The sequence below is a fragment of the Oryza sativa genome, chromosome 3, assembly GCF_034140825.1.
Source record: "Oryza sativa Japonica Group chromosome 3, ASM3414082v1".
NCBI lineage: Eukaryota > Viridiplantae > Streptophyta > Magnoliopsida > Poales > Poaceae > Oryza > Oryza sativa.
In genome coordinates this window covers 30,990,065-31,016,804 of record NC_089037.1, presented here as the reverse complement: position 1 = coordinate 31,016,804, position 26,740 = coordinate 30,990,065, and the positions used below count along the sequence as shown (strand labels likewise).

General features: G+C 45.1%; 2 protein-coding genes, 1 long non-coding RNA gene and 1 pseudogene across 3 annotated transcripts; 2 read left to right on the top strand and 2 right to left on the bottom strand.

The window, feature by feature from the left end:
- Positions 1–6,869: 6,869 nt before the first annotated feature.
- On the bottom strand, positions 6,870–9,614 carry LOC9270243 (uncharacterized). The gene is made up of 4 exons (XR_003241545.2): positions 9,198–9,614; positions 8,747–8,808; positions 8,554–8,609; positions 6,870–8,441 (listed from the first exon to the last, which is right to left on the bottom strand). It is a non-coding gene; the product is annotated as an uncharacterized lncRNA (long non-coding RNA).
- A 1,455-nt stretch (positions 9,615–11,069) lies between these two features.
- On the top strand, positions 11,070–14,720 carry LOC4334023 (uncharacterized). The gene is made up of 8 exons (XM_015777738.3): positions 11,070–11,371; positions 12,579–12,659; positions 12,739–12,827; positions 12,925–12,999; positions 13,117–13,223; positions 13,294–13,545; positions 13,635–13,700; positions 14,228–14,720. The coding sequence occupies exons 1-8, from the start codon at positions 11,249–11,251 to the stop codon at positions 14,323–14,325; spliced, it is 891 nt and encodes a 296-aa protein (XP_015633224.1). The 5' UTR covers positions 11,070–11,248; the 3' UTR covers positions 14,326–14,720.
- Positions 14,721–17,395: 2,675 nt separating this feature from the next.
- Positions 17,396–19,173, top strand: LOC4334022 (pentatricopeptide repeat-containing protein At3g28660-like; annotated as a pseudogene).
- A 310-nt stretch (positions 19,174–19,483) lies between these two features.
- Positions 19,484–24,460, bottom strand: LOC4334021 (WD repeat-containing protein PCN). Its single transcript, XM_015776760.3, has 11 exons — positions 24,035–24,460; positions 23,801–23,932; positions 23,063–23,378; positions 22,917–22,980; positions 22,700–22,813; positions 22,459–22,621; positions 22,111–22,261; positions 21,441–22,024; positions 20,885–21,057; positions 20,382–20,636; positions 19,484–20,134 (listed from the first exon to the last, which is right to left on the bottom strand). The coding sequence occupies exons 1-11, from the start codon at positions 24,206–24,208 to the stop codon at positions 19,837–19,839; spliced, it is 2,424 nt and encodes an 807-aa protein (XP_015632246.1). The 5' UTR covers positions 24,209–24,460; the 3' UTR covers positions 19,484–19,836.
- Between the last annotated feature and the right edge of the window lie 2,280 nt (positions 24,461–26,740).

Sequence of the window (26,740 nt, the reverse complement as noted above, 5' to 3'; positions counted from 1 at the left end):
CACTCCTGCTTCAGGGCCTCGTCGATACGCTTGCCGATGTCTTCGAGCTGGGCGCAGGCCCCATTTAGCCACGAGATGTATCCGGCCGCCGATTCCTCGGGATCCCCACGGGGTACTCGGAGCTCTCTACAGACTCTTGTCATGGACGTGCAGCAACTCTTCAGGTACGAGCTGAACCACACCTCGCGACCTCGGAGTGTTTCCACGGCCTGGTCCTTCTTCACTTCCAGCATAGTCCTCTCGAGTTCCGCTACCTCAAATTTCGTGCTCCAATATTGGATGCGACGATCTTGGTCAGCAAGCGCACTCTCGAGGTCTTCTCAGTGTGGAAACGACTAAGTCAAACTGCTCTTCTCTCCCGAGAACACAGCAAAGCAAGTCGATCCAGACAGGAGAGTAAAGGAGATGAAAACAAAAATAACCAACCTAAGGAAGTCATCGCCATGCCCGTTTCCACAGGCGAATTTTGATCTACATCGCCCTGCGGCACATGTGGCTCGAACGCAAGTGCCGGAACGATCACTGGCAACTCAGACTGCCCGCGCTGCTGGACATCCTCGACATCAACATCTCTACAAACGACAATAAAGTACTCGAGATCAAAATGCTAAAGAAAACTAAGGTGATGACTGCACACACAAAGGCGGTTGGAACCAATGTGAGTTTTACAAAGCATGACTAAAGAGTACAAGGGAGCCGAAATCCTACACTTCAAAAAGCGGGAGGACGGACTTCCCCAGATCGCCGACTTCTTCCATCACATTCTTGCGCGCGTCGCTAGCCGCCCCCTAATCCAAGATCTTCTGGAGATCGAGTTCAGGGTGCGCCAACCTCACACACGCAAGGACATGGCACGCACCGGTATAGATCCCATTAGACGTCTCCTCTCCGATCATGGCCGTGTGCTTGAAGGGGATCGCCTCCATCGCCATAGCCAGTTCCGCAAGTGAAGTCATCAGCGAGAACTCATCGGGATTCGCCTGGCCGTGTGCTTGAAGGGGATTGCCTCCATCGCCGTAGCCAGTTCCGCAAGCGAAGTCATCATCGAGAACTCATCAGGATTCGCCGGGATGGTGGTCTTGACACCGCACTCCCTAGCGAGCTAGTGCAGACCAGTGTAGGTGACCCACAGCGAGCCACGGATTTCCGACAAGTTGTTCTCGAGTTCCGACATACGGTGCTCGAGCCCCTGCCGTTGTCGCTCGTTGCCGGCCACCAGTTCCCTCATCTTCTGAAGGTCCTTGCTAACCTCCGCTAGATCACACGTTAGCCGGTCGGCGCGCTCATTCGCCGACGATGCCGCCGCCGCCCTCGCCTCCGCGATCTCGCGGCTAACGCCGTGAGCACTAGCCTCAAGGAGGCGCCCCATCTCGACCTGGAGCTCCTCCCATGTGAGGACGGCAGCCGACGGACCCCGACCAGCCGCGATATCGCTGGCTAGGCCGCTCGGCGTCACCTCGCGGCTCCTGGGCATGACCACGACATCTGTCGAGGCCACGGCAGGAGACGCGCTGGAAGTCCCTCCAGATCCGTCTTGCGCCGCTTTCGCCCGCGCCACCCTGTGAAAGGCCACAATTGAGACATGCTGCAAGAGTTCGACGAAGTGACAAAACCTCAAATTCATCCACTTACTTCTCGCCAAGCGTCACAAGCCGCTGCCGTTGTGGAGATGGGGGAGAAGCATCCGAGGCCTGGAGTATAACGGGCATGATATGAGGTGGAAGTTTCCCGACTACACGATGAAGGACCAGGAGAGCTTACCGAGGGGGTGGGCGTCTTTCGATGATTTCCGATCACGGAGGAGAATTTCCTCCCCCTTTTCGGAACGTTGCCGCTACTCGTTGTGGCAACAGCGGCTGCAACATCAGACGCCTCCTTGGCGACGTTCTCCTTCAGCGACGCCGCCGCCTGATGGTCCACGAGCGGCCCGATGATATCAGTCAGAGGGAGAGCCTACACTTCATGAAGTCACAGTGCGATCCTGGAAGAAAAATGCAAAAGAGCCTACACTTACATTGATGGCAGCTTCGCGTTCGGCTGCCCCCTTCTCGCAAAGGGGGACGGGGACGTTGCTCGCCGTTGTTGGGCCGCTGATCATCAATTGGCCGACGCGGCGCTCCACGGTTTCGCTGTTCAAACCTGTAGATCGAGAACCAGAATTCGATAAGTCAGGAGGAACACGCACATAAGGAAGTTAATTTAAATACAAGAAAAATACCCCGAGGAGAAACCCGGGTCGCGTCCTCCGGCCCAGAATAGTCAAAGGCTGGGTGGGCTCGAGCCTGGAGTGGCTGGACCCGCCTACTAATGAACTCGGCAGCGACTTCATACCCCGACAAACCTCGTACTCAGAGGTCATCGATGGCATCAATGAAGGACTGAAGAGAAGGGGTCAAGGCGGGTTTTGCGGTCCAAGACGAAATCTTGTCTGGTTGTTCCTCAGGAACAACGAAGACATGATCCGAATTTTCTATCTGAAGATAGAAACACCTCGCCCGCCATTTGCTACGAGAAGAAGGGCACTGGAAGGGGATATAGCATGACTTCAGGCCATCCCGGAGTTGGAAACCGACGCATTCGGATACCCTGTTGGATTCCATCCAACACAACTCGTAGTAGAAACGAAAGAGGTCAAGAAACAGCTCTACCCCAATGTAGGCCTCACAAAGATGTGAAAAAATACTGAGGAAGGCGATGGAATTGGGGTTCAAATGGAGCAAAGAAAGGCCGTAGAAATTCAAGACCAAGAGAAGAAATTCAGAAGGCGGAGGAAGAAAACCACAGAGAATATAGTCCTCGATCGCAACCATGCGACCCAGGACAGGCTGGGGTTCAATACCTCCTGCTTCTCTCTCCATGGTCCCGCGACCGGGAAGGGCGCCATCCTCCTGTAGTTTCTTCAGCGACGCGCTGGTGGAGGTAGACTTGTCGAGATCCATTGCCGCCGGAGATCGCCGAAGGGACCGAGATGAGCTAGCTAGGGTTTTTGCGGGAGCGGAGAAGACGAGGAGCGTTTGGAGGCTGGAGAGATTTTTCACAACGGGCGGACTTCAAAATGGATCCCCAAAATTTCCTTAAATAGTCGCACTTCCGACGGTGCGAATTCCAAGGAAAGGAGAGAGATGGCCGCCGGAAATTTCTAGGTCCGTTACGCGCGGCAATTTTTCAGACTTCAATTTAAATTCACTCATGACCATTGAGCTTCACTTGGAGTTGTCGATTACTCCTTGTCTCTCTGTCCTCACACCGAAAACGACAACAACCTCGACATCAGAAGTCACGATCGGTTACACAAGTTCATTTAAGCAGAAGTCGGGGGGCTACTGTCAGGGTTATGGGTAAGGTATACCCTCTACCCTTCAATATACGTCACATATCGATATGGTACACTTGCGCGTATACAGACGTTTTCGGCATATGTTAAGGAAATTCATTATCGAGTTCACAGATGGAAGGAGTCCTACTCGGACAGAACTGGGTCGTCATTATATCGTGCCGGGTCCGATGTCTCCGAGTCCTACTGGGAGACCAGTTGACCTGCGATATAAAAGGGACCCCCCGGGAGGACCTAAGGCATCGAATCTCATAGCCAACACATCCACCACAGCCTACGGAGTTGAAGCCTACAGGAGCCAAGTCGCCGGGAGATCTAATCGAACCTGTTTGATTACGATCTCGTCGGTATCATCGAGTTCCGCTATTCCTTTTGTAATCCGTGGTTTCCATCATAAATCCCATATCAACTGGATTAGGGCTATTACCTATCAAGGGGCCTGAACCAGTATAATCTTTGTTTTTTATCTGCTTGATGTCGTATTACGTAGATCCTCGTACCAGCGTACTCCAATACCCTCTATATCCGGTCTACGGGTATCTCCCGTCGACACAACGATCCCCATACTATGTAAATACCGAAATCGCGATATCAAACGTCGACAATATGAAACAACAGTTTCTAAAAAAACGGACGTTGTTTCACCCTATATATAAACAATGTTTCAGCAAATAGTGAAAGAATGTTTCAATTCACTGCAACGTTTGATCCATACATAGTAAAACATTATGAGTACACTAGGTGAAACAATTTTGTTGGAACAAAAAATAAAAGATTCCCTTAATAAATGGTTTCCATAATATGTGGGTGAATATTTCAATTCACTTAAACATTTAATCCATACATAGTGAAACATTATGAATATGCTAGGTGAAATATTTTTTTTGGAAAAAAAATGAAACAGGTTTCCTTAATATGTGGGTGATTTGTTGCAACAGCATATGTGGTGGGGACACGTGGCGGGAGCGGCATAGGACACGTGTGCGGGGGAGGGGGTGGTGGGAGGCGCCCGATTTTATCCTCCACCGTCGGGCACCCGATTTGAGGCGTTTTTAACTAACCGAGATCTAGAAAAGCTGCAACGTGATATTTGATTTCACGTTTTTTCAAGACTTTCTACAATATATTTACTCGATATTCATGCGTCACTTTTTTTCAAAAACAATTATTTTTTACACGATAAACTATATATATTTGCACGTTAATTATACTATAACTTTAAGACGAGGATAAAAGAAAATGATTACCTACTTAAAAGAGCAGTCGAAACATACTTAAAAAATGTTTTGAAATCAAGTAAATAAATGACACCATATTTTTAGAAAAAACGTATCCAAACTAATGTTAGATTATTTGGTTGGTACTGTCAGTTGGTTTTTAGCTATTAGTCAAGTCGAGGTATGTCTTGTTTATGCGTGCTCTAATAATTAGAGTCTAATTTGCCGTTAGAAAATTTGTTTGCTGATTTTCTGACACGAAACACCTTATTCTCTTGTTTAGATAACTGATAATTACAGCAGTTGTTTATTGTTGAATGGGTAGCTGAGATGAAGCAACGGCAAAGTCAGCCTTTGAGGCCAAAGGCAGACGGCGTGGGGGATGGCTAATTCGCATGCGCGCATTTATTTCGTGATTTTTTTGTTTTTTTATTTTTTTTTAATCTTCAGCACACGTGTTTTCAAATCTAAGTTGAAAGTTTTTAAATTTCAAGTTTTCAAATCTTAACTTAAAAATTTTTAAATTCGGACTTGAAAGTTTTTAAATCTTGAGCAAAAGTTTTCAAAAATTGACTTTAAAGTTTAAATTTTAAGTTGAAAGTTTTTAAATCTATCTTGAAAGTTTTTAATATGTTAGTAAAAAAAATCTTACCTTAATTATCATCATTATCTAAAACTGATTTAGCTAGTTAGACTATGTTCTTTACCGTGGGTTCCCAACCCATCTCCATCGTTTTACGTGTGCACGCTTTTTAAACTGCTAAACGGTACACGTTTTGCAAAAAGTTTATATAGGAAAGTTGCTTTAAAAAAATCATATTAATCCAATTTTTAAATTTTTTATACATAATACTTAATTAATCACGTGCTAATTTACCATTCTGTTTTTCGTGCGGAAGCCCAGCCCCTCCCAAAGAACTCAGCCTAAAACTACTCTAGGAAAATGCACGTTGCCGGCGCGCGCGAGATAACTTTTCCGGACGATGTAAGCGCAGTCGAGACGGACGAGTGGGAGATGCGCCGCCGACGCCGAGAAAGAGGAGGGGTTTGTTGCGGGCTTCGTGCGTGGCCTAATTATGAATGGGCATGTATCAGCCAGGCCCATATACGATTACTTCCATTGATTTGTGATCCAGATATGGGTAGAAAAGGTCCACATGTCGTCCCTCAACAACAAAAACAGATGTAGAGTGTCCTCCAACTTATCAATACCAGTGTAAATTGAGTCCTTGATAAATTGGAGAGTGAATTTATCCTATGTGGCACCCACATGGAATGTTGACTACATGATGAAAACACTGTATATATACTAATCTTTACTATTATAAAAATTGAAGATGTTTTTGTCGATATTTTGGTACGCTATTCGTGTTTGAGTCGGTTTTTAAGTTCGTTCACTTTTGGAAATACAGATCCATGTTTGAGTTGGATTTTAAGCTCGTTTGCTTTTGAAAATACAAAAAAGAGTCGTATAAGAAATCTCTTTTAAAAAAACTTGCATGCTAACTTGAGATGAAAGTCGGACTCCTAATTGCAGCTCGTGATTTTCTAAAAAAAAATCCATACGAATTCCCACAGTGAATTTTACCCTATCTAAACCGTATAATAATAATAAGATTAAAATAACATTCACCCGTTGCAACGCACATGTTCTATTTCTAGTAAAAATTAATATATAAATAATACGGTGGACCGCACCGCAAACGCTTGATGTGGGTGAGCCTCCACCTGATGGTTCATAGGGCAAGGCCGACAGAAAGGAGATAAAGGTCTCATCTCCTCTCCTCAACCACCCTCTAGGAAGGGTCGTAGCAGCATAAATGTGAGTACCCATGCCAGTTGGAGTCTTGTAGGACTTGAAGACTAACCGGTTGAGCTACACTCCTTTTATTATAAAGATTGACACGTCATTTATTATCAACCTAATAGTGGATACATACATGTGCTTAGCTATACATATATATACACTACACCATGGGTATTTGGCCCACTTCTTTCACACGTAGATTGTTAGAGCCCGTGATGTAGCTAGGCATAAATTAGTAGCTTGTTTTTCTTCTCTCTTCTCTCTATACGACAACTCATATAGCCCACGCTTATGTTATCTTATTATACTCACTCTTAGGGATGTGTTTGGTCATGTGTCTATCGTGAGCTTGCAGGTTTTCATGTTAAAGTTTAAACTAGAAATATTTGCGCGCTACGCTGCGCCTGGCTGATGATGCCACTGATTTTGAAGGAACACCCATTATAAGTAATGGGTCTGACAAATGTCTGAATTTCATTCACCCGAATCACATCACATAAGAACGTAGACATGTTTTGCTTCGGCATGCAATGGTTGAAGTAGGATAAAAGAACTTCTACAAAATATCTTTACACAAAGCGGTGTCTGAAATCAATGTCAACTTGCAATTACATTGGTATTAGAATTAGGCAGAATCAACTAATGTATGGTGATCTCCCGTGTTTGACTATGGCCAGGACACCATAAAAACAAAAGGTAAATCTTTGCTCTATTATCCTTCCAATTGTACCAATATCATTCAGAAAGGCATCACCTATCATACAATTCAACAGAATATATACCGGTGTTACCACACTAATAGATTGAGGATAGTATCAATGGAGAAAAGGGAAAAAGATGCAAGTGCAGTGAATGTGATTCCGTAAAGATGGGTAAGGTATATATAAACAAAGGAGATGTTGACCTAGTGAAGAAAGCACCAGTTATTACTGCAGTCAACAGAAGAGAGAAATAACTCAACGAAGTAATGAATTAGCCAGTGACTAAATATAGCAGTTTCTTTGTGTAAGTCAAAACTAAAAACATATGGATATGCTAATTAACTTATCTTACAAAGATTAAATAAGATGTAATCATGCAAGGACTTCACTTGTCAATGCTTAGCTAATTCACATAAGAGGATACATTCATTAAGTCATAATGTGGCATAAAGATCTAACCACCATCTGAGAGTATGAATACAACACAATAGAACTTGATTACACGTGCTATTTGGGAGCTTTGCTCAACAACTGATTACTACCAAATGGTTCAATTATTTATTTGGACTGTAGCTTGGAATAAACTAATATTAATATGAATATATAATATGGACATGTAACTTTATAAAGGGTCAAATAAATCTGTTTTAGGGTATAACTGAATCCTGAAATGCAATAAAGGTAAATTGTCTTTCAGTCAAGCAAATATTTAGAGTAAATTTATTTTATTTGAACACTACCATAAGGAATGTGTGTGGTAAGAAATATCTACAGCTTTCAATTGGTTGTGACCAAAGCACTGTTGAAGATGAATTCAGACTTTATGAATTATTGCACGTAAAGGAATTAAGACCCCATTTTATATGGGCAACCAACGTATCTGAAGAATATGGTACATGCAAGTTGCAGGTCTAAGCAAGTATGTTCTCTGAAGTGATGTGCCAGTTGTAAGTCTTAGTTCTGCCAGATAGCTGATCTGGTCAAGTAACAACTTTATAGCTAAGTTAATGACCATATAGCTAAGCCTTATTACCCACAAGCCATGTCTAATTGTACTAATGCCTATCTTTTTGCTACTTAGGTCATATGAAACACGCCAAATTTGGACATTTGTTATGATTCCACATCTGTCCTACCAGCAGGAAAGAATCCTGAAATGACTATTGCTGCTTCATATAGATGCTATAAAAATAGAGTAAGAAACTATAACCAGAAAAGGCACCTAGAAATGTGATAAATTGGCATTGAAGAATGCTAGGTATAACCAGAAGAACATAAGAACCTAACACTGTTAGATTTGTGCTGCAGCAGAACTTGCTTCAGCGACTGATACTTGTTGAATACATCAATGAGGCTTGACAAAAAGCAATTGCAGTGAGCAACTGCAGAGAAAAGGCATTGCAGTCAACCTAAAACTTAGTGCCACTGATTGGGATCCAATGCATAATTTATGTCATAGAAAGTAGCAGTTAATCGCAATGAGAGGAATAGTACCGTGTATTACTTGAATAGATGGCAATCCTGATGTTGGAATCGTCTTGGACAAAAGACTGCAACATGCAAGTAGTCAGGTATGACATCTGAACTTTACAGTACAAAGAAGATTTGAAGATAAATCTGCACCCACACACGTTGAGTACCTCAGAATGACAGTTAAAAGAATAGCACAATGATATGTTATGATTACCTCAAGCATTATGGGGCAATTGTCTGTCCTCGCAGTTAGTGATAGAGCATGAAGCTTGTTTGCTAGAAATCAGCAGCATAATCAAAATATAAGAGGGGCATCAGATAAGTAGAAAATGATCATCATAATCATAAATAGATAAGGCACCGAAGTCCTTGTTGATTTGCATTGCTTGGCAAGGACAAAAAGAACCATAGAATTTATAAGTTTATTTAGACAGAGGCATGAACCATTTGGCTACTTAAACACTGACCAACTTAATTAACTCACCCAAGCCAACAATATCATCTAAATTATATATATATATATATATATATATATATATATATATATATATATATATATATATATATATATATATATATATATATATATATATATATATATATATATATATATATATATAAAAGAACTAACCTCACCCATTATAAATCATATGGCAAGGAGCTACCTCATTCAAAGAAACGTATCCATGGCAGGGAAAGAGCAGGGCCACACAGGCAAACACCTCTAGCTGCAACTAGGAGGGCAGTTTGGCGGTGACGGCACCAGAGCAGAGGACAACAACGAAGGTGGAATAGAGGGCGGCAGCATCACCGGCGAAATAGAGGGAGGTGGCAACGGCATGACCGGCGGAATAGAGGATGGCAGCGGCGGTGTCGCCGGCGAAATAGAGGGAGGCAGCGGCGACGGCGACGGAGAGGAAGGCGAGTGGCGATGGCGACGAAGAGGAAGGCGCGCGATGACGGCGACGGCGACGGAGAGGAGGGCGCGCGGCGGCGGCGACGGAGAGGAGGGCGGGCGGCGATAGCGACGGAGAGGAGGGCACGTGGCGACAGCGACAGAGAGGAGGGCACGAGAGGGCGGCGGCGGCGTCGTGGACTGGAGGAAAGGGATGAAGCTAGGGTTTTCGTTAGGAGGCTTGGCTCAAGGGATCTGAGCCGTTCGTTTCTTTTTCTCTGATTCAACGGTGGTGGAAGGGTCGGCACACAGGGCCACGTGGATGGTTGGATCAAGCCTTGTATCAGATCGTACGGTCTACGTGAATTCGAACGTGTATGCTATTTCACCAGATGATGAGGGGTTTTCTGTAAAAATTGCTGACGTGGCGCTCCAACGATCCCACGGCTTTTAAGTAAACAAATTTCCAAACGCGCTTTAACCTTTGGGGGAATCTTCCTTGCCAATGGATGGTTGGACGAAGGATACCCATTAGAACTTAAATCCTAAAATTATTACTCGTGATTTACCGTGTTTTGAATTGCACACATTCATACGTTTTAGTGGCTATATAGCACATGCCATGAAAGGCGATTCATGGTCTTATAACATTTTCAAGCATGTCTAAAAGGTACAAACCAGAGTTATATGATTGGTAATAAACATTATGTATGTCAAGGAGGGTGTAGTCTATTAAAAAACTTAGGACAATGTTAACTTTTGTTTATCGTTGAGCAAAAGCCGGAACATTATTCCATTATAAAAAATATGTTAACTTTTTAATTGGACTTTTGCATGGCAGGAAATTTGTGACAAGGTTTTCTTGAAAAATGTTTTGTCAAAAATTGTACGGAGTATGAAGGCTATAAGCTTATTTAACTCAGGAATGAAAGAACCTTGTTATAGGGCTTGTTTACTTTGTTATTATTTTCGGTTCTACCATTTTTGTTAAGAGGACAAACAAAATATAGTACTTTTCTCTATTTAAAAAAATCAACTTCTAACTATATAGATTGACATGGTCATAAGTTGTTTTTTTTTTAACGAACGATGTACTTGCAACTTGCCAATGCTACATTATCAAACTTTGACAATTCTAGAAGTTTTCGCTCTTAAAAAATCTGCCAAAATTTGACAACTCTTAAAAATAAACGCATCTAATACTACCAAAATTTAATTAAACTACTAAAATAGGGTTAAAAATAGCTACAAAAGTGAACAAGTCTATAGGGCATGTTTGGTACAGCTCCAACTCCTAAATATAACTCCAGGAGTTGAGTCTGGAGTGGAGTTGTGGAGCTGCCTAAACCCAGCTCCACTACTCTAGTACATTTTGTGAGAGAACTATACCGGAGCTGAAACTGTTTGGCTGAGCTCCAGCTCCAGGAGGGGTGGAGCTGGAGCTGTGCCAAACAGGCCCATTGTAGATTCTATGGCCACCCCTCGAAAAAAACGGCCTTAAACAAGGAAAGAGCCATACATCCGACGGCCCAGGAGATTTCCCAAACGATCTTTTCTCTATCCTTTTTTTCGCCGTCGTTAACTAGATAGAAAATACTAATAAAAAGGCCTATTTCGTGTAAGCCGAGCCTCCCCACGAGGCGTGCCGTCCGTATCGTTGGCTCCGCCTCTCCTAGGGTTTTAGCTCCCCTCTCCCCTCCCCTCCCCTCCCCTCCCGCCGCCTCCTCCTCCTCACGCTTCGCAATCCCTTCCACCACCTCGCCGCGGCGGCGACGAGCGGGCGGCGCCGGCGGCGCAGGCGCAGGCGCGGGGGCGGCGGAGATGGACCGGTACCAGAGGGTGGAGCGGCCGCGGCCGGAGTCGGCCATCGAGGAGAACGAGATCCGCATCACCGCGCAGGGGCTCATCCGCAACTACGTCTCCTACGCCACGTCCCTCCTCCAGGTGCGCGCCCCTTCGCCCCTCCTCTAATCCTCTCGTCCCCCCGCTCTATGGTGTTCGTCTTGCGTGTGCGTGGTGGAGGATTCGATTCGGCTTTGTCGGTGTTTGGGGTTTGGGAGGTCGTGGTGCACCCGCGCTAGTTTTGTGTGGAGAGATCAGTATATTCGAACGGCTAGTTTCATGTGGTCTGATTCTGATGGCGATGTTGCGTTTGGGCGATGTGGTTTAAGATGTGAGATGGTGTCGGGTTGAGTTTGGCCTACTGAAGCGACAGATAGGTTACCTATGTACTGCCTTTTTTTGGTGTTTTGATGCGTATTGAAGAAAAAAAAACATGTTGAACATGTGTGGTTTAGCTGTTAATTCACCTGGAAACCCAATTTGATGTATCCGATGTTGAGATTCTGCGATTCTGTGTCATCCAGCGGGTAAATCTGGAGGAGTGAAGGTTAAAGTGCGAACCTGTATTTTGTTTTGAAATGTTGATAATGTATATGCTGATAGTAGGGCTAGCTTGTATAATGGTAATATAATTTGGCATTCCTGATATTCATTGAGGTTGTATGGTCTGAGTTCCATGAGAAATTGGAAGATTAACGCACCAACCTGATCATCTTGGCGTAGCATCAGGGATATCAATGCAACTATACATGGATATTTAAAGAGTTATGTGTTTATAATTTCTAATTCCATGTCTCTGTTGTGATCTTGCCCTATGGGTCCATGTTGTTGATTTTTGTGTCTGACTTCACCACCATCGGACACAGCCCGTTTGTGTTATATACTCCGCTGTAGGACTTGAGATGTCTGTGGTCTAATTATCAGTGCTTAATGTGGTTCTAAAATGTAGTTCCTGATTCCTATGCTGATTGTTATGCTAACATCAGTTCTAACTTTCAACCATACAGATCTGTTGTGTTTTGGGGCAAATTTTTCCCTTTTTTATTTTGTAGTTTGACTCCAACTGCTGGCCATTTGATAAAATACATGTCGTTTAATTGTTAGGTTTTCTTTATACATTATTTACCTGTGTTATCGAATATCTTTACTTACATTGAAGGGCTGAACGTTTTTGTTTGTTGTGTCCCGATTGTATTAGTCAGCACTCGACTAATTTGTCAAAAAGTCTTAGTTTGTTTATGGTTTCATTGTGGTCATGTTTTTTTGGATCCATCTGGTGTTGCTTCATAAGATTATTGTTTTGAATTAGGATCGGAGGATTAAAGAGATTGTTCTGAAGGCCATGGGGCAGGCAATCAGCAAATCTGTTGCTGTTGCAGAAATTATCAAGGTGATAATTCATATGTATATATTTTTCTCATGGGTCATATCTTATATGCGACATTAACTGATGGCTTTCATGAAAACAGAAAAGAGTCCCTGGGCTTTATCAAGATACCAACATCAGTTCTGTCAGCATCACTGATGTCTGGGAACCTATTGAAGAAGGCCTTGTTCCGTAAGATTCTTCCTTCCACTGTACCCCGTCCGCATGCTCTACATTATTCTGCTGTGTTGAGTATTCTTACCTAATTTGCGGTGTACCCACTTTGCAGACTAGAGATGACTCGTCATGTTTCGATGATTTCAATTACCTTATCTCCCAGAGATCTGGACAAGAACTCTCCTGGGTAAGTCAGATGCTTTAATGCTTATATCCATTAATTCATTAAATTTCTAGGTTATGAACTTGAATTGCAGTTCTATACAAAGGAAATTACTTTGGAATGCTAATATGTTCTTTACAGGTACCAAACCCCAGTTTATGTTGAACAACCCCGGCAACAGCCGCGCCTCCAGCAGGCGCCACCACCACCACAGCGCCAAGTTCGTCAACCACCACCTGATTATGAAGGTACTATAGAAATAATTAGCACAAAAGTTGGTACTTCTGTTCAAACTTCTGATAGTTTCTGCTTTGTTAGACTCCTATGTCCGGGGTCGTGGCAGAGGAAGGGGGCGTGGACGTGGAAGGGGTTGGGGTAGAGGAGGTTATGGTGGTTATGGTGGATATGGAAACAATCAAGGTGGGTACAACCAAGGTGGTGGGTACTATGATAACCAAGGTGGGTATGGTGGCTATGATAATCAGGGAGGATATGGTGGCTATGATAATCAAGGGGGATATGGTGGTGGTGGATATGGCTACAACCAAGGCAGATATGGAAACTACCAAGGTATTGGAGGGCATGTTCTGTAGTTGAATTTTTAATCCTCATTGTTTAAGAAACCTTGGATAGTTACTTATCTTGTTTTGTTGAAACAGAAAATGGTGGATATAACCGAGGACGGGGTGGCATGCGCGGGAGGGGCAATTGGAATTACCGTGGCGGTATGTCTTGTTATTGCATACTTGTATTTTCTGAGTGCTTCAAATGTTATGCTTTATTACTTAATAACGATCATGATGTTTCCTGACCTGTGTATATGCACTGATGCTACCTTAACCTAATCTGGTTAAATTCACCGTAGATTTATATCATATAAACAAATCCTGTCTCCAAAAACTTACATCACGAACACTCATGCAATGATTGGTTTCTATTTAATTGTACCCTAAAGCATATCAATGGTGGTAATTCTGATGGCATACACCTGTCATGCTGTCACACGCGGGCTTATAAATTTTTATACAAACACTAGTTTTAGATAATCTTAGGGTAGCGTAATGAAAGAACTGCCTTTTCTGTGTTTCAGTCAGACACGTAATTTGTCATTTTCTTTTTGCTGATGCTTTATCATTCCTGGCTTTCCATGCTGATCATCGGCTGTTTCATCAGACTATGCTTAGGTAATCATGAACAATAACGGTTACCATTTATTAGCGTAGTACCCACATTTGTTGTCTGCAAAACACAGGGTACGAACGAGGCAGAGGTGGCGGTTTTCCTGGTGGAAGGGGATATGGCGGCCGCGGGCGGGGAAGAATGGGTGGCCGTGGTGGACGAGGAAACTGAAGATCCAAGCAGTGAGCAGATGGGTGAGGAGAATCCATGGGCTACTGGTGATATTTAAGTGCATGCTTTATTTAAATATCAGGGAAAAAAGTTATCTATTTATGTGTTGGGAGCCCTCATGTTTGGTTTGTTGTTTTCCCTGAGCGCGAGGTTTGGTTGTGAGCATAATGCCTTTTTCCCAAAGGTATCCTGTAGTCTTTCGATGATGTTCGGGTATCATCCTGTAGTCAATCTTTCAGTGTTGGTTATCAGCTGCTGGCGAGTTTTGCTTGTTTCTCAATGGTCGATGAATGCTGAGCATGCCTCTATGTTCATGCCCGTCGTATTTACCTGATGTTATTAAATTCATGCCTCTATGCTGAGCAATCCCCTATGTTATTAAATTGTTCATTCAATTTGTGCAGTTTTCTTCAATAATGCTTCGTTTTTACAAATGATCAAAGTCCATCAAAGACAACTTTGCGTCTGTGTTCCAAATGTGCAACTGAAAATAATGCAAGACAACTTTGTGTTAGCCTGTTACGTAGGTCCATTTAAATTTAAATTATGAATGTTAAATTTCCAAAACCAAATTTTTGGAGCAGGTGATCTGATATACTCAAATGCGATGAATCTCTAATTTATCTCCTTAATCCTTACACGTGGAAACCGATACAAGTACAACTTGATTTCAGCTTATTTAGGTTTATCACATTCCAAAAAGTTTCCATAAAACTATGGTTTGTTTAAAAACTTTGTACATTATTTAGTTAACTTTTTTTATGAGCTTTATAATCCTTCCACGTGGAAACCGATACGGTACAATTTTTTCAGCTTATGGAGCTATATTGATATGGATTTTTCTTATCACGTTTATGGTTTGTTTAAAAACTTCTGTACGTCAACATTATTCAGAATTTCAGGAAACTTTTTCTATACCCTTCATAATACTACCTCCTTTTTTTAATACCTTTGAATTTTTATTATGAGTTTGATCATTTGTTTTATTTAAAAAATTTTCGTAATCAAAGTATTTTATGCATGATTTACATTATATACATTTGAATAAAATTTTTGATTAAGACGAAGGATAAAACATATATCCAAAAGTTAACGGCGTCATCTGTAAAAAAAAAAATGGAGTCACGTGTATTTTTTTCTCTGTTTATAATCTACTATCCGATCATCTGTTAGAATGCTGTTGGTTATAAGGATGAAGCTACGGCTCGGCAAGTTTGGGCAGCGCTTGATTTACGTGCAAAACTACTTTAAACTGATTTTTCTCCTAAATTACTTATCCAAATCATGATTCGATTGTATCATTAAATTTGTTGCAATTAAATCTTCAAAACAAGACCACACATGGATATATTCCAATGAAAAAAATTTAGCTTATTGTTAAATTATTTTTAAATGTTGCACGATGTTCCAGTAGTTATATCGGAATTGTTTCACTAAGCAGATCGAAAATGTTTCACTCGTTTAAATCGGGTGTTGTTTCACCTTATATTAAAACAATGTTTCAGCAAATAACGAAAAAATATTTCAGTTCACAATGAAACATTGTTAGTACACTAGGTGAAACATTTTTCGGTGGAACAAAAAATAAACCAAATTCCCTTAATAGGGGGTTTCCAAAATATGTGGGTTTTTTTATTGCAATGGAATATTCCGTTCACTGCAACATTAGATCTATACATAGTGAAACATTATGAGTACACTAGGTGAAACATTTTTTGTGGAACAAAAATAAACCAAATTCCCTTAATAGAGGGTTTCCAAAATATGTGTGTTTTTTTGTTGCAATGGAATATTTCAGTTCACTGCAACATTGATCTATACATAGTGAAACATTGTGGGTACACTAGATGAAATATTTTTTTGGAATAAAAAAATAAATCAAATTCAGGATTTCCAAAATATATAGGTGATTTGTTGCAACGTCGTGCATGGTGAGGACAAATGGCAGTGTGGCAGGGAAGATGTGGTGGGGCCCTATGGGCCTTCGCACGCCTCCTTTGTGCTACTAGCTGAATTCATATGCGTTGCATCAGGATTTTAAGAAATAACCCATCAAACATGGTAAAACCAAAAAAAAGATTTCACTGTAATTACCAAATTATATTTAGCATAATTTTAGACATGTATGTCAAACTACATAATTGTTCGTAGGGATGAACAATATATTGGACATGAATTATCTATATTTCTAAACTATTGTATATGATATGCTAGTCCTTGGGAAGAAAAGGTATTTTTAATATTTGGTTGAGAATTTCCCTTTACTTATTTCAGTCCATAAGAAAGTTTTCTACGACACCCATATTTTCACATGGAGTGATGGAAGCCATCATCCATTTGTCTCCAGAAGCAGATCGACAGAATAAACACCAGAAAAACCAACCTACTATTGCACAAGGCATAGAAGCCCATGAACAGCCCAGCAGCCCATCGACATGCCTAACCCTGACTGCTAACTGCCTAACTCCAAGTCTCCAACCCCGGTCCACTCACTGTCCCACGCGGCCACGCCCGCACTCGTTCACATCGCACACACGCCACGCCGCTTTGGATCCGACTCCGTGGCCAGCACCCGCATCGCCGCGGCGCGCGCCAACGGTGGCGCCGACCTGGCCGTCTTCGAGCAGTTCGAGCGGCTGGTGCGCCCGCCCTTCTCTATCCCCCCTCTCGTCGACGGATCCCGCCGCCTCTCCGCGACGGGTTCGAGCAGCGGGCGAAGCAAGAGCAGCGGCGGCGGTGGCCCGTCGACGAGGGCGGCAGTGAGCTCGGGCGACGTCAGCGGCATGCAACCGTGAAGGTCCGCCGGCGTCGGCGACGGGAAGGGCGGAACCGGCACCCCCTCCTCCTTCCCTGCAGGCTGCGCGTATTTCGCCACCTCTCCGCCCCGCACGCACGCGGCCGGATCCTTTCCCCCTCTCACCGACAATGTGGGCCCACAAGTCAGCCTGGCAATTGTGGGAACGGACACCACGGTTGCTGTCTTTTTAAGATGGTATAGACTACTGTGAAAATGCGCAGGAGGGCTCCAAGCTAAACAAACGGCCATTCCAACCGCGCGCGCCGGGCGAGCATGCGTCCGTACATCCCCAAGCAAACCTTCGCCTTCCTTCTGCCACTCCCTCCTCTCCTCGCGCCTCCTCCCGTCCGCCGCCGCCGCCTCCTCCCCCACGGCGCCGACCCTGCCCGTGCAGGCGCTCCTCACCACCGCCGGCCTCCTGCCCCCGCGCCACCCCGACCTCTCCCTCGTCGCGCTCAACTCGTTCCTCCGCGTCCTCTCCCGGCGCGCCTCCTCCCCGGCCCACCCGCTCCTCGCGTTCCGCCTCCTCCTGCTCATGCTCTCCCCCGCCTCGCCCCTCCCGCCGCCCGACCACCTCTCCTTCCCCTTCGCGCTCTCCGCCGCCGCCGCCGTCTCCCCGTCCCCCGGGACCCAGCTCCACGCGCTCCTCGTGAAGAACGGCCTCTTCCCCTCCGACCACTACGTCGCCACCGCGCTGCTGCAGCTGCACGCGGCCCGGCCGGACGACGCGCGAAGGGTGTTTGACGAATTGCCCAGGCGGGAGGCTATACATTACGACCTGGTGATCGGCGCGTACGCGCGCGCGGGGATGGCAGCGGAGGGGCTGGGGGTGTTCAGGGCGATGTTCATGGACGGGGTGGCGCCAGACGCCGTCGTGCTCACGACGGCCATCACGGCGTGCGCGCAGGCCGGCGCGCTGGAGTGCGGGGAGTGGGTGCACCGGTACGTGGAGAGGAGCGCGCCGGAGCTGCTCGGGGACGCGTTCGTCGGGTCGGCGCTGGTGAGCATGTACGCCAAGTGCGGCTGCCTGGAGCAGGCGGTGCGGGTGTTCGACGGAATGCCGGAGCGGAACGACTACGTCTGGGGAACCATGGTCGGCGCGTTCGCGGTGCATGGCAGGGCGGAGGAGGCCGTGTCGTGCCTGGACAGGATGGCGAGGGAGGACGGCGTGCGGCCGGACGGCGTGGCGGTGCTCGGAGCGCTCTCCGCGTGCGCGCACGCTGGCAAGGTCGACGACGGGCTCAGGCTGCTCAGAGAGATGAGCCGCCGGTACGGCGTCGCGCCGGGGCACGAGCACTACGCCTGCACGGTGGACATGCTCTGCCGTGTCGACCGGCTGGAGGACGCCGTGGCGCTGATCGAGACAATGCCAATGGCCCCGCTCGCCTCCGTCTGGGGCTGTGGAGCTGGCGGAGGTGGCCGCCGCCGAGCTCGGCAAGCTCGGCGCCGGCCCCGACGAGGGCGTGTACGTGCAGCTCTCCAACATCTACCTCGACGCCAACCGGAAGGACGACGCGCGGAGGGTCAGGAAGCTGATCGGTAGCCGCGGCATCAGGAAGGTCCCCGCATACAGCGAGGTGGAGGTCGACGGCGTGGTGAGCTCGTTCGTCGCCGACGACCAGGCGCACCCGCAGCGCGTGGAGATTTGGGAGGTGCTCCGGCTGCTCGCTGACCAGATGGGAGGGGAGCTCGACGAGGGGGAGACCATGGCCGAGCTCTCGTGACAGAAGGAAGCCGAACTGATTTTTCCCTCGAGGTTCTATCAAACACAAACTGCACAAGCGCTGAGAGCCTGAGATTGAAGCTGGTATTCATTGGGGAAAGGAATCTATTAGGAGATGAGGTTTATCAACACATTGATCTCAAGCCATTAGAGAAGAATGAAGATAATAATTGGCCTCGATGATGTAATGTATGAATAGTTCCCTAACATCAGAATTTAGAGAGGGAACGAGAATTTTTTTGCAAGAACGAACACTTTTTTGTTTGCATGCCTTAGCTTCAGTTTTGCACTAAATGCCATATGTTTAACATATGTAGGATTATATTCAGAGAGCATTTAGTGTTTTTTCCTTTCTATTGGTATATATAGGGTGGTAGTAAGCTATAATAAGAACTTCAATGCACTATTTTTCATTACAGCTTGACTGTTCACCTGCAATTTTCAGGCTGCAATAATAAACGGTACAGGAACTAGTCTCTTTTCAAAGAACTCCCCTACTCTTGTTTGTTAAAAGCATATAAGGGTGAGCTGCCCAGCAACAGCAATCGGACCTTCACAGTGCACACAGCTAAGAATCATTTGGCCGGACTACCAGGTAAAAATCCAATCGCCTGCAAACCCTGATATACACGAGAACATTTTGCACAATGCAAACAACAAATAACACATAACATAACTGATACATAGTTTACAGATGCCAAAATTTGCGCAGCAACAAGTATGACAAAACTCGCGCAGCGATTAGTCCACTAAATTTCGTACGCTAAAAGAAAAAAGAATACAGCAAGGCTACCCAAGGAACAATAGCCATTTGACAGCATTAACCCATATTAGTTGCTATAACTCCATATCAGCAGACATTTTTATGCTGCTAGCTGTTTGGATCTCTTAACAAACTTCGATGTATGGCATTTCACATCTTGGGTGAAGACAAAAGAATGGGATGCCTGTCGCAAGTGCCAAAAGTTGAGATGTGCCAGGACGGCATGGATCATGTACCGTATATATGTCTATGAACTGGTGCGCCAAAACCTTCAACTACATCCATCCATCTCTTCTCTACCATTAGAACAGAGTTGTCTGATAGGTGGCCAACAAATAGCACTGGATCTTTAAAAGCAAAGAAATCAAAGTTATTCCTTATCTCTTGCCTCAACTCTTCTTCTCGAGCCTTCCTCTTAAGCTTTTTGTTTGAACCCTTTTGAGAGTCTATCTTTTCTGCAACCACACCATTTGGCAATTGACCATCCTGAACAACAGGTAGTCCAAAATCAATGAAGCACATCGCCCTGAAAGGAAAAGAGGAAAAATGTACTTTTAGCGTCATTTCAATCATATGGCAATAAAACAAATAAGTTAATAAAAAAATGCCTTCCTGCGCATGCCAAATTCTACCTATCAGAATAACACTCACAAAGAACAACTGAGTACTAGGAACAGGCTATCAGGTAAAAAGATATGCGGGCTAGTTAATCCAGAACATCAAAACAATGGAGGTATGAGAAGTCAACTGAAACACAGACAATTGAAGGTTACCTTGCACTGTAAACCACAACTGAAGATGAACTTAGGGGAGGAAATGACAGGCCAATGACCTCTCCAGGAAATTCCTGGAATCTTCTGGGCAAGTGATGTGTGTTGCGTTTGGACCAGTCACCCAACTGTTTTGCTTCTACATCAAATACATACACCTCATTCTTGGATGTTGTAATGACGAGGGCATTGTTCTTGGGACAAAAGCCACCAGATGTAACAGACCCATCATTCATTCTAGGTATGAACCAGTGTTGCCTGCAATAGCAGGAAACATTTAGTTCGGGCAAAAGTATGGCTTTGATGCCTAATCAAGCAGATTAACAGAAAGGACTGGAAATCAAACAAAAAGAGAATTGCAATATTAAAAACAATATGCAACACTGCATTACTATCTTATCAGACATAATGCAGATCAGGATTGTTCACAGATAATCAAATTGATACAAGACATACCTCAAGGTATATTTAAGACAGACAAGGAATCAAATTGTTGAGAAGCATACCTTTGCACCTCGAGGTTAAATATGTAAATATCCCCAGAACAGTTAACTGCAGCCAACCACTGTCCATCCGCACTGAGGAACATTTTTGTAACAGGTGGTTCTTTGGAAGCTCCATCCATTTTTCTCATAGGTTGAAAGACATTTGAAATTTCCCGTGTGGCAATGTCTACAACCTGCTTGGCGAAATGAAGAACATTAGCCTTCAAAAAGAGCAGAGAATACACAAAAGCCTTTAAAAAGAGCAGAGAATACACAAAAGCATTGTACACAGTATCTTATCCCTAAGGCTTATTTGATGATTTATATCATTTAAATCATAATAGATCATTGAAAATCCATTCAATCTTGTGTTGTACCATCATGTGCACTAGCAGAACGATGAGTAATGTTCAGAAAGATCAATTAGCGCATGCCACTTTAATTAGTTTACGAGATGTGCAACAGGTATATTTTAATTCATTATGCTAACTCGAAAGTTTGATCGTCTAAAGAGTGCACCATTTCCCACTGAATACTAGGAGTGTTTTACAGAATGAGAATATTTATCGGCACTTACATAAATCTTTCCATCACGGCCAGCTAGAATCAAACTGGATGAGTCAATAGAAAACAGCATACACTGAGAATTCAGCAATCCCTTTGGCAGCTCTAGTTTGTCTAGAGTAAACTTTTTTCCACCCTTATGTCTTAGTGCAAAAAGGCAGGGTTTCACACAATCTGAATAGGCCAACATAGTTCCATTAGTTGAGGTAGCACTGGAAATGATTTTCCGGGAACCCTTGCTTTTCAGACGAGCAAGGTGTCGTACTGTCGCATCTCCTCTGGAAGAGGTGCTTGGAGTCAACTTGTTCTGAACTACCACAAGTAATACATCCAGCCAGTTAGCAGACTGAACAAGCATAACAGAATCTCCATTAACTATACTCTCTCTTGCCAGATTAATCAAAGGACGTTGAGGTGCAGGGCAAAAATTATGAGGTGCAAACTGAGTAAACTCCCTTGCAGAATAAGCAAATAGCTTAGTGTCATCCCCACCAGAAATAAGCATCGGAACACCCAGATGTGCCCATTTGTGGTAACTGAACTCAAGTGGCTTTTCACGCCGGCGAATCTTCTTTGTCTTTTCCTCTGGCAACGCATCTAGGAACAAGAAAACACAAATTACTCTATATTAGGTCAAGTGGATGTAAGTTTAATAAATGGCAAATCGCTGAGTAAACACAAACCTTCTCTACAAATTGGTACTGCCATAGTCAATGCCCTTACATCATGAGTGTGAGATCTTACGTATCCCACATAGACCCACTTGCGCACTTGCTCTTTGGCCACCTCTTTATCAGCAACGAGCTCATCTTTTGATATTTTGTACAAAATTACCTACAACCCATGAAGAATTAGTAGGCTTAAGATGCACCACATGGTAATACTTGTACAGTTAACTACAAATTCAACAAGTCCCTTCACTGCTGTTTTTTACAGCTTTCAAGCTTTCTAAAAAAATCAATATAATCATGGGAACACAGAGTCCATAAGAAGTTAATCCACCTAATGGTTGTTTCAGTAATACTACCAACCTGCCCATCAGACCCAGCAGAAAATACCCTGTTCTGACCAGGCACAGTTGCTAGTGCATTCACATCGCCTTTGTGGTAAGTATGGGCTTGCAAAAGAGTTCCATGGCGGCTATCCCAAAACTGGACGCTCCCGGAGCTATCACCACTAACAAGTGTTCCACACCTATACAATGGCAACAATAATCAAAAGCAGCATAAAAGGTAAGACAAAATGTTTGAGAAAAGGGCAATTTTATCTCACCTAAGAAACAATAACGACCATATGCAAAGCTCATTTCCACTACCAGCACCTCCTAATCCAGCAGTAATACGGTATTTTTCATAGAAAGAAGTGGAATCCCAGCATCTAATTAAACTGTAAGAAGCAATAAAAGAGTATCAAAAAAAATTGAAGCCATTAAGACCCCTAATAACACAACCACAGTTCAATAAAAATTCATTAGGAATGATCAAAGTACCCATCGCTGCTTCCAGAGAATATGAATTTGGCATCATTACTCCATGCCACACTCAACATCCGCCCTGCAAGGAAGTGCTAGAAGAATTACCACAGTTGAATTTCTTTGTTATCTCTTTGGGTTCTGAAAGAACAGGTAAGACATACCGCTTACTCTCGGGAGAGATCTATAGTAAGTCAACGCGCCAGATTCGGGCACATTATAGAAGCGCACAGAGCCATCATCACATGCCAGGGCCAGACGCTGAAGTTCATTTGCACGATATGGCAAACTAGTATTGGCAGAATCATCTTCATCGTCAGTGTTTTCACCATCATCGACAGAACTTGAGTCAGAGTCAGTGCGGCCATTTGCATGGCCATTAGCAGTTACTTTTGAGCCTTTATTTTCAGAATCCATAAGATCAACTGAAGGTTCAATGGCCATTTGCCATACTGGTACCCCGACAGAATCTAGGACGGTCTACAAAAAATAAAATGATATAAACCCATATGAGCATCATTATTATTTGCTGAATATGACCATCAGCTAGCAAAGGGACAAAAGTTGCAAGTAGACTCGACTTAAATATATATATATAACAAAATCGGCTATTGGAATTTAAGCGAGATACAGCGCTGCCCTATTAAATTCCCTATATCCAGTATGCTAAGGTCCAGAACTTCACTAAACAATCACATGTACAACCCGCTATCAACAAAAAAGAAAAACACAACTTCAGGCATCAGCTCATTGCAACACATTCTCCCACAATGGACACCAATATGCATTTATCTAGAATTTATCTAGAAATGATACTTGCATGGAAAGTTTATGGCCCCCAAATCCAATTTACATATGAATCAAAACGGAAATGTGGTAATATTCACACAAAGCGAGTCTACCTTCTGCCGTAGGTGGAAGAGATCCCACTCGGCCACGGACCCGTCGACGCTGGAAGAGAGCAGCCGCCCATTCGCACCGCTCCGCGCCCACACCAGCGAGGTGACCCTCGACTCGGCATCCCCCTGAATGGTCTGCACCCAACAAAACCTCCAAATCAGGTCACCGCATAATCCCAGGTTTGCTCGCAGAAACCGCGGAGCCGCGGGGGGTGTGAGGGGGGGTGGGAGCCGTACGAGCTGGTGGTGCCACCCGACGGAGCCGGGGGAGACGAGCCAGAGCTCGAGGGAACCGTCGGCGCGCGCGGCGGCGACCTGGGACTTGCAGGGGGAGGCGACGAGCGCGACGATGGGTGACGGGGACCAGGAGACCGCGCCCCCGCCGCAGCGGTGGACGCGGAGCTTCTCCATGGATAACCAACGGCGGCGGCGGCAGGGCCCGATGCGTCGGTGGGAGGCGATAGGGCGATCCGGGCGTTCTAGAAGGTTCTGGAAGGCTAGGGGGGTCGTCCTCCTCGGGGCGGCGCCGCGATGGCGCGCGCGGAGGTTGGGGGAAGGGGGGGGGGGCGGCGAGGGGAGGGGAGGAGGAAGAGGGAGGCAAGCGCTCGAGAGAGGCGGCTCGCCGCTCGTTAGGGTTTTGAGGGGGAGGAGGTGAAGAAGGGTAGGGCTGGTAGGCGTGCGGGCCACGTGATGTGAGGCTCTGCTACTGCTCGGCCTGCTCGAGGCAGCGGTTTAGGGCCGAATGGGCTTGAAATTTGTGGGCTACGTCAGATTGGGCCTCTCGGGCTCCCGAGAAATGGAATGCTTTTTGAGAAGGCATAAGTTCACTTTAGGTCACTCAATCTGTTGTCGAGTCTGAAATTCGTCCCTGAAGCGCAATACCAGATATAACACATCTCCCATCTCCCAAAACCACATAATGTCCCAATGCGGATTAAATGGCGGTTTTGCCTGACATTGCACCTACGTAGCTGGTTTGACTTGGTCCCCGTCCTACGTCGCAGTGACAGGGACTATAAGTAAAATTTATTTTTTCAAAAAAAATATAGGGCTCAGTCAGATAAAACATAAAAATGGTGGGGTCCACAAGTTAGTGGGTCCCATCCTCCTCTCTATCTCCACGCACAGCGGCGCCTCCTTCTTTCCTTTCCTTCTCAGCAATCCATCCTCCCTCCTCAAGCTCCATCGTCAGCAGGTTACCGCTGCCGCCTGGAGCTCCTCGGCAGCGGCGCTCATGCGATCTGGAGTAGGTGGTTGGTGGCGCAATCACTGTTGCGTCCATAGGAGGCAGCGGCGGTGGTGGTGGGAAGTCCACTGCAATGGGGCTCAAGGAGCCATAGGTGACGACGCAGATGCAAGGAATGAGCTTAAGGAGGTGAAGGTGGCGGCTGCTCGGGATGTTGGTAGAGGCTTCTTCCTCTGTAGTAGGAAGAGAAGAGGTGGGTGGGGGAGGGGGAGATGAGATCTATGTGAAGAAGAAGCCGCCGGCGGTGACAATGTTGGACGAGACGTCGGTGGCGATGTTGATGTCGTTCATGACGGGCTCGGTGATAGGGAAGCGGTTCTACCACAAGCCCACCATGCGGCGTGCCGATGACAGGAACGGGTGGATGGTTATTGATGCACCCTGAGTTCCTCTCGACACTCAAGGCTATTCTTGGCCCGATCTTTCGGTGAGTTGATGATAACTACGATTTGGGAGAAACGTTGACGACCCGACTACAACCGTACAAGACGTTGCGTTGCGCCTTAGCGATCGATACACCTCTCCATGGGTTGTTGATCTTGCCGGTGCAAATCAACCTTATTCCTGCAAGCAAATCGAAGAAACAAGCAAGAACAAGATAAAAGCAATCTGAATTGCAAATAGGAGTTAAATACGAATGATAAGTTGGGGTTCCGAAGAACAAGCAGACGGACGGTCTAGCCGACATGCGCGCTGCAAGCAAGTAGCAATGGCTAAACTTCAATCTATCAAAACCCGAGAAACCCTTAAGGGGTAACTAGCTATATATAGGGGTGGGAGGACGACCTAGGAGTGCCTAGGGTCGTGCTCCACCAGCTTGGGGTGCACCCCACATGGGCCCCACCTGGGCCGGGGTCCCAAATGAAGTTACAAGCTCATAGGCCCATTATAGGTGACGCAACACCTTGTTCCTGTGATTCCGGCCACACGAGATGGAATTCAGAGAAGAGACTGGATCCGTTAGAAAGAGGGCTCCGACAGCTTTCCATCAAGTACTCACGGGCTGAAAACGGAGGTCGTATGCAGATTCGGTGGCCGTTTGAAGTCAGCAGTGTAGTAGGTGGCCGAATCGGATTCCAGCACTTGGAGTACTTGATCTCGATATCTTCTTGTTCATCCATGATGTGAGCAATAGTTGCATCCGTGGTAGCCATGGTCACATCATCCTCCCCTTCTTCACGGAAAACCGTCCTCGGTTTTTCCATATGGTGCTCTTTGCGTAGTCCATTTACAACAACCTGTTTCTTCCAACCAAAACAAGGCAAACTCGAGACAATTTGGTTAGCAATAACATTTTTCTCTAGCTTGCATGTTTTATCCACATGTACAGGAAGTTCTAAATCTGAGTAGATGTAAACTCTATGCACAAAATATATTCCAAGATCATTATAATCGCCAAAGATGTGAAATATAACATTACGACGTCAGAGGGAGGGAGTCAGACTCAGCTAAAGTGGGCGACAAAAGAAGATGGCACCAACCGGTCTTCACGCGTGGGGAGAGTTTGGAAAGTTTGGCCTTAGATGGAAACTAACCAACCTGATTGATCTAGTCTGCAAAACTTCCTCCAAAAACAGATCTGTTATCTTTTCTTTCTCTCCTCTTCCTCGTGCAAGAGAAACAAGCACGGCCGAATACAGACGACAAACCCTTGATGCAACTCAGCAACTCCAAGACCGACCGACAGAAACTTCTGA

Excerpts from the sequence above, each read along its gene's own strand:
- LOC4334023 (XM_015777738.3), top strand. The coding sequence starts at position 11,249 with ATGGACCGGTACCAGAGGGTGGAGCGGCCGCGGCCGGAGTCGGCCATC. Across the intron at positions 11,372-12,578 it reads ACGCCACGTCCCTCCTCCAG|GATCGGAGGATTAAAGAGAT; the intron begins GTGCGCGCCCCT and ends GTTTTGAATTAG. Across the intron at positions 12,828-12,924 it reads ATTGAAGAAGGCCTTGTTCC|ACTAGAGATGACTCGTCATG; the intron begins GTAAGATTCTTC and ends CCCACTTTGCAG.
- LOC4334021 (XM_015776760.3), bottom strand. The coding sequence starts at position 24,208 with ATGGAGAAGCTCCGCGTCCACCGCTGCGGCGGGGGCGCGGTCTCCTGG. Across the intron at positions 23,379-23,800 it reads TCTTCCACCTACGGCAGAAG|ACCGTCCTAGATTCTGTCGG; the intron begins GTAGACTCGCTT and ends TATTTTTTGTAG. Across the intron at positions 20,135-20,381 it reads GTTGTGGTTTACAGTGCAAG|GGCGATGTGCTTCATTGATT; the intron begins GTAACCTTCAAT and ends TTTTCCTTTCAG.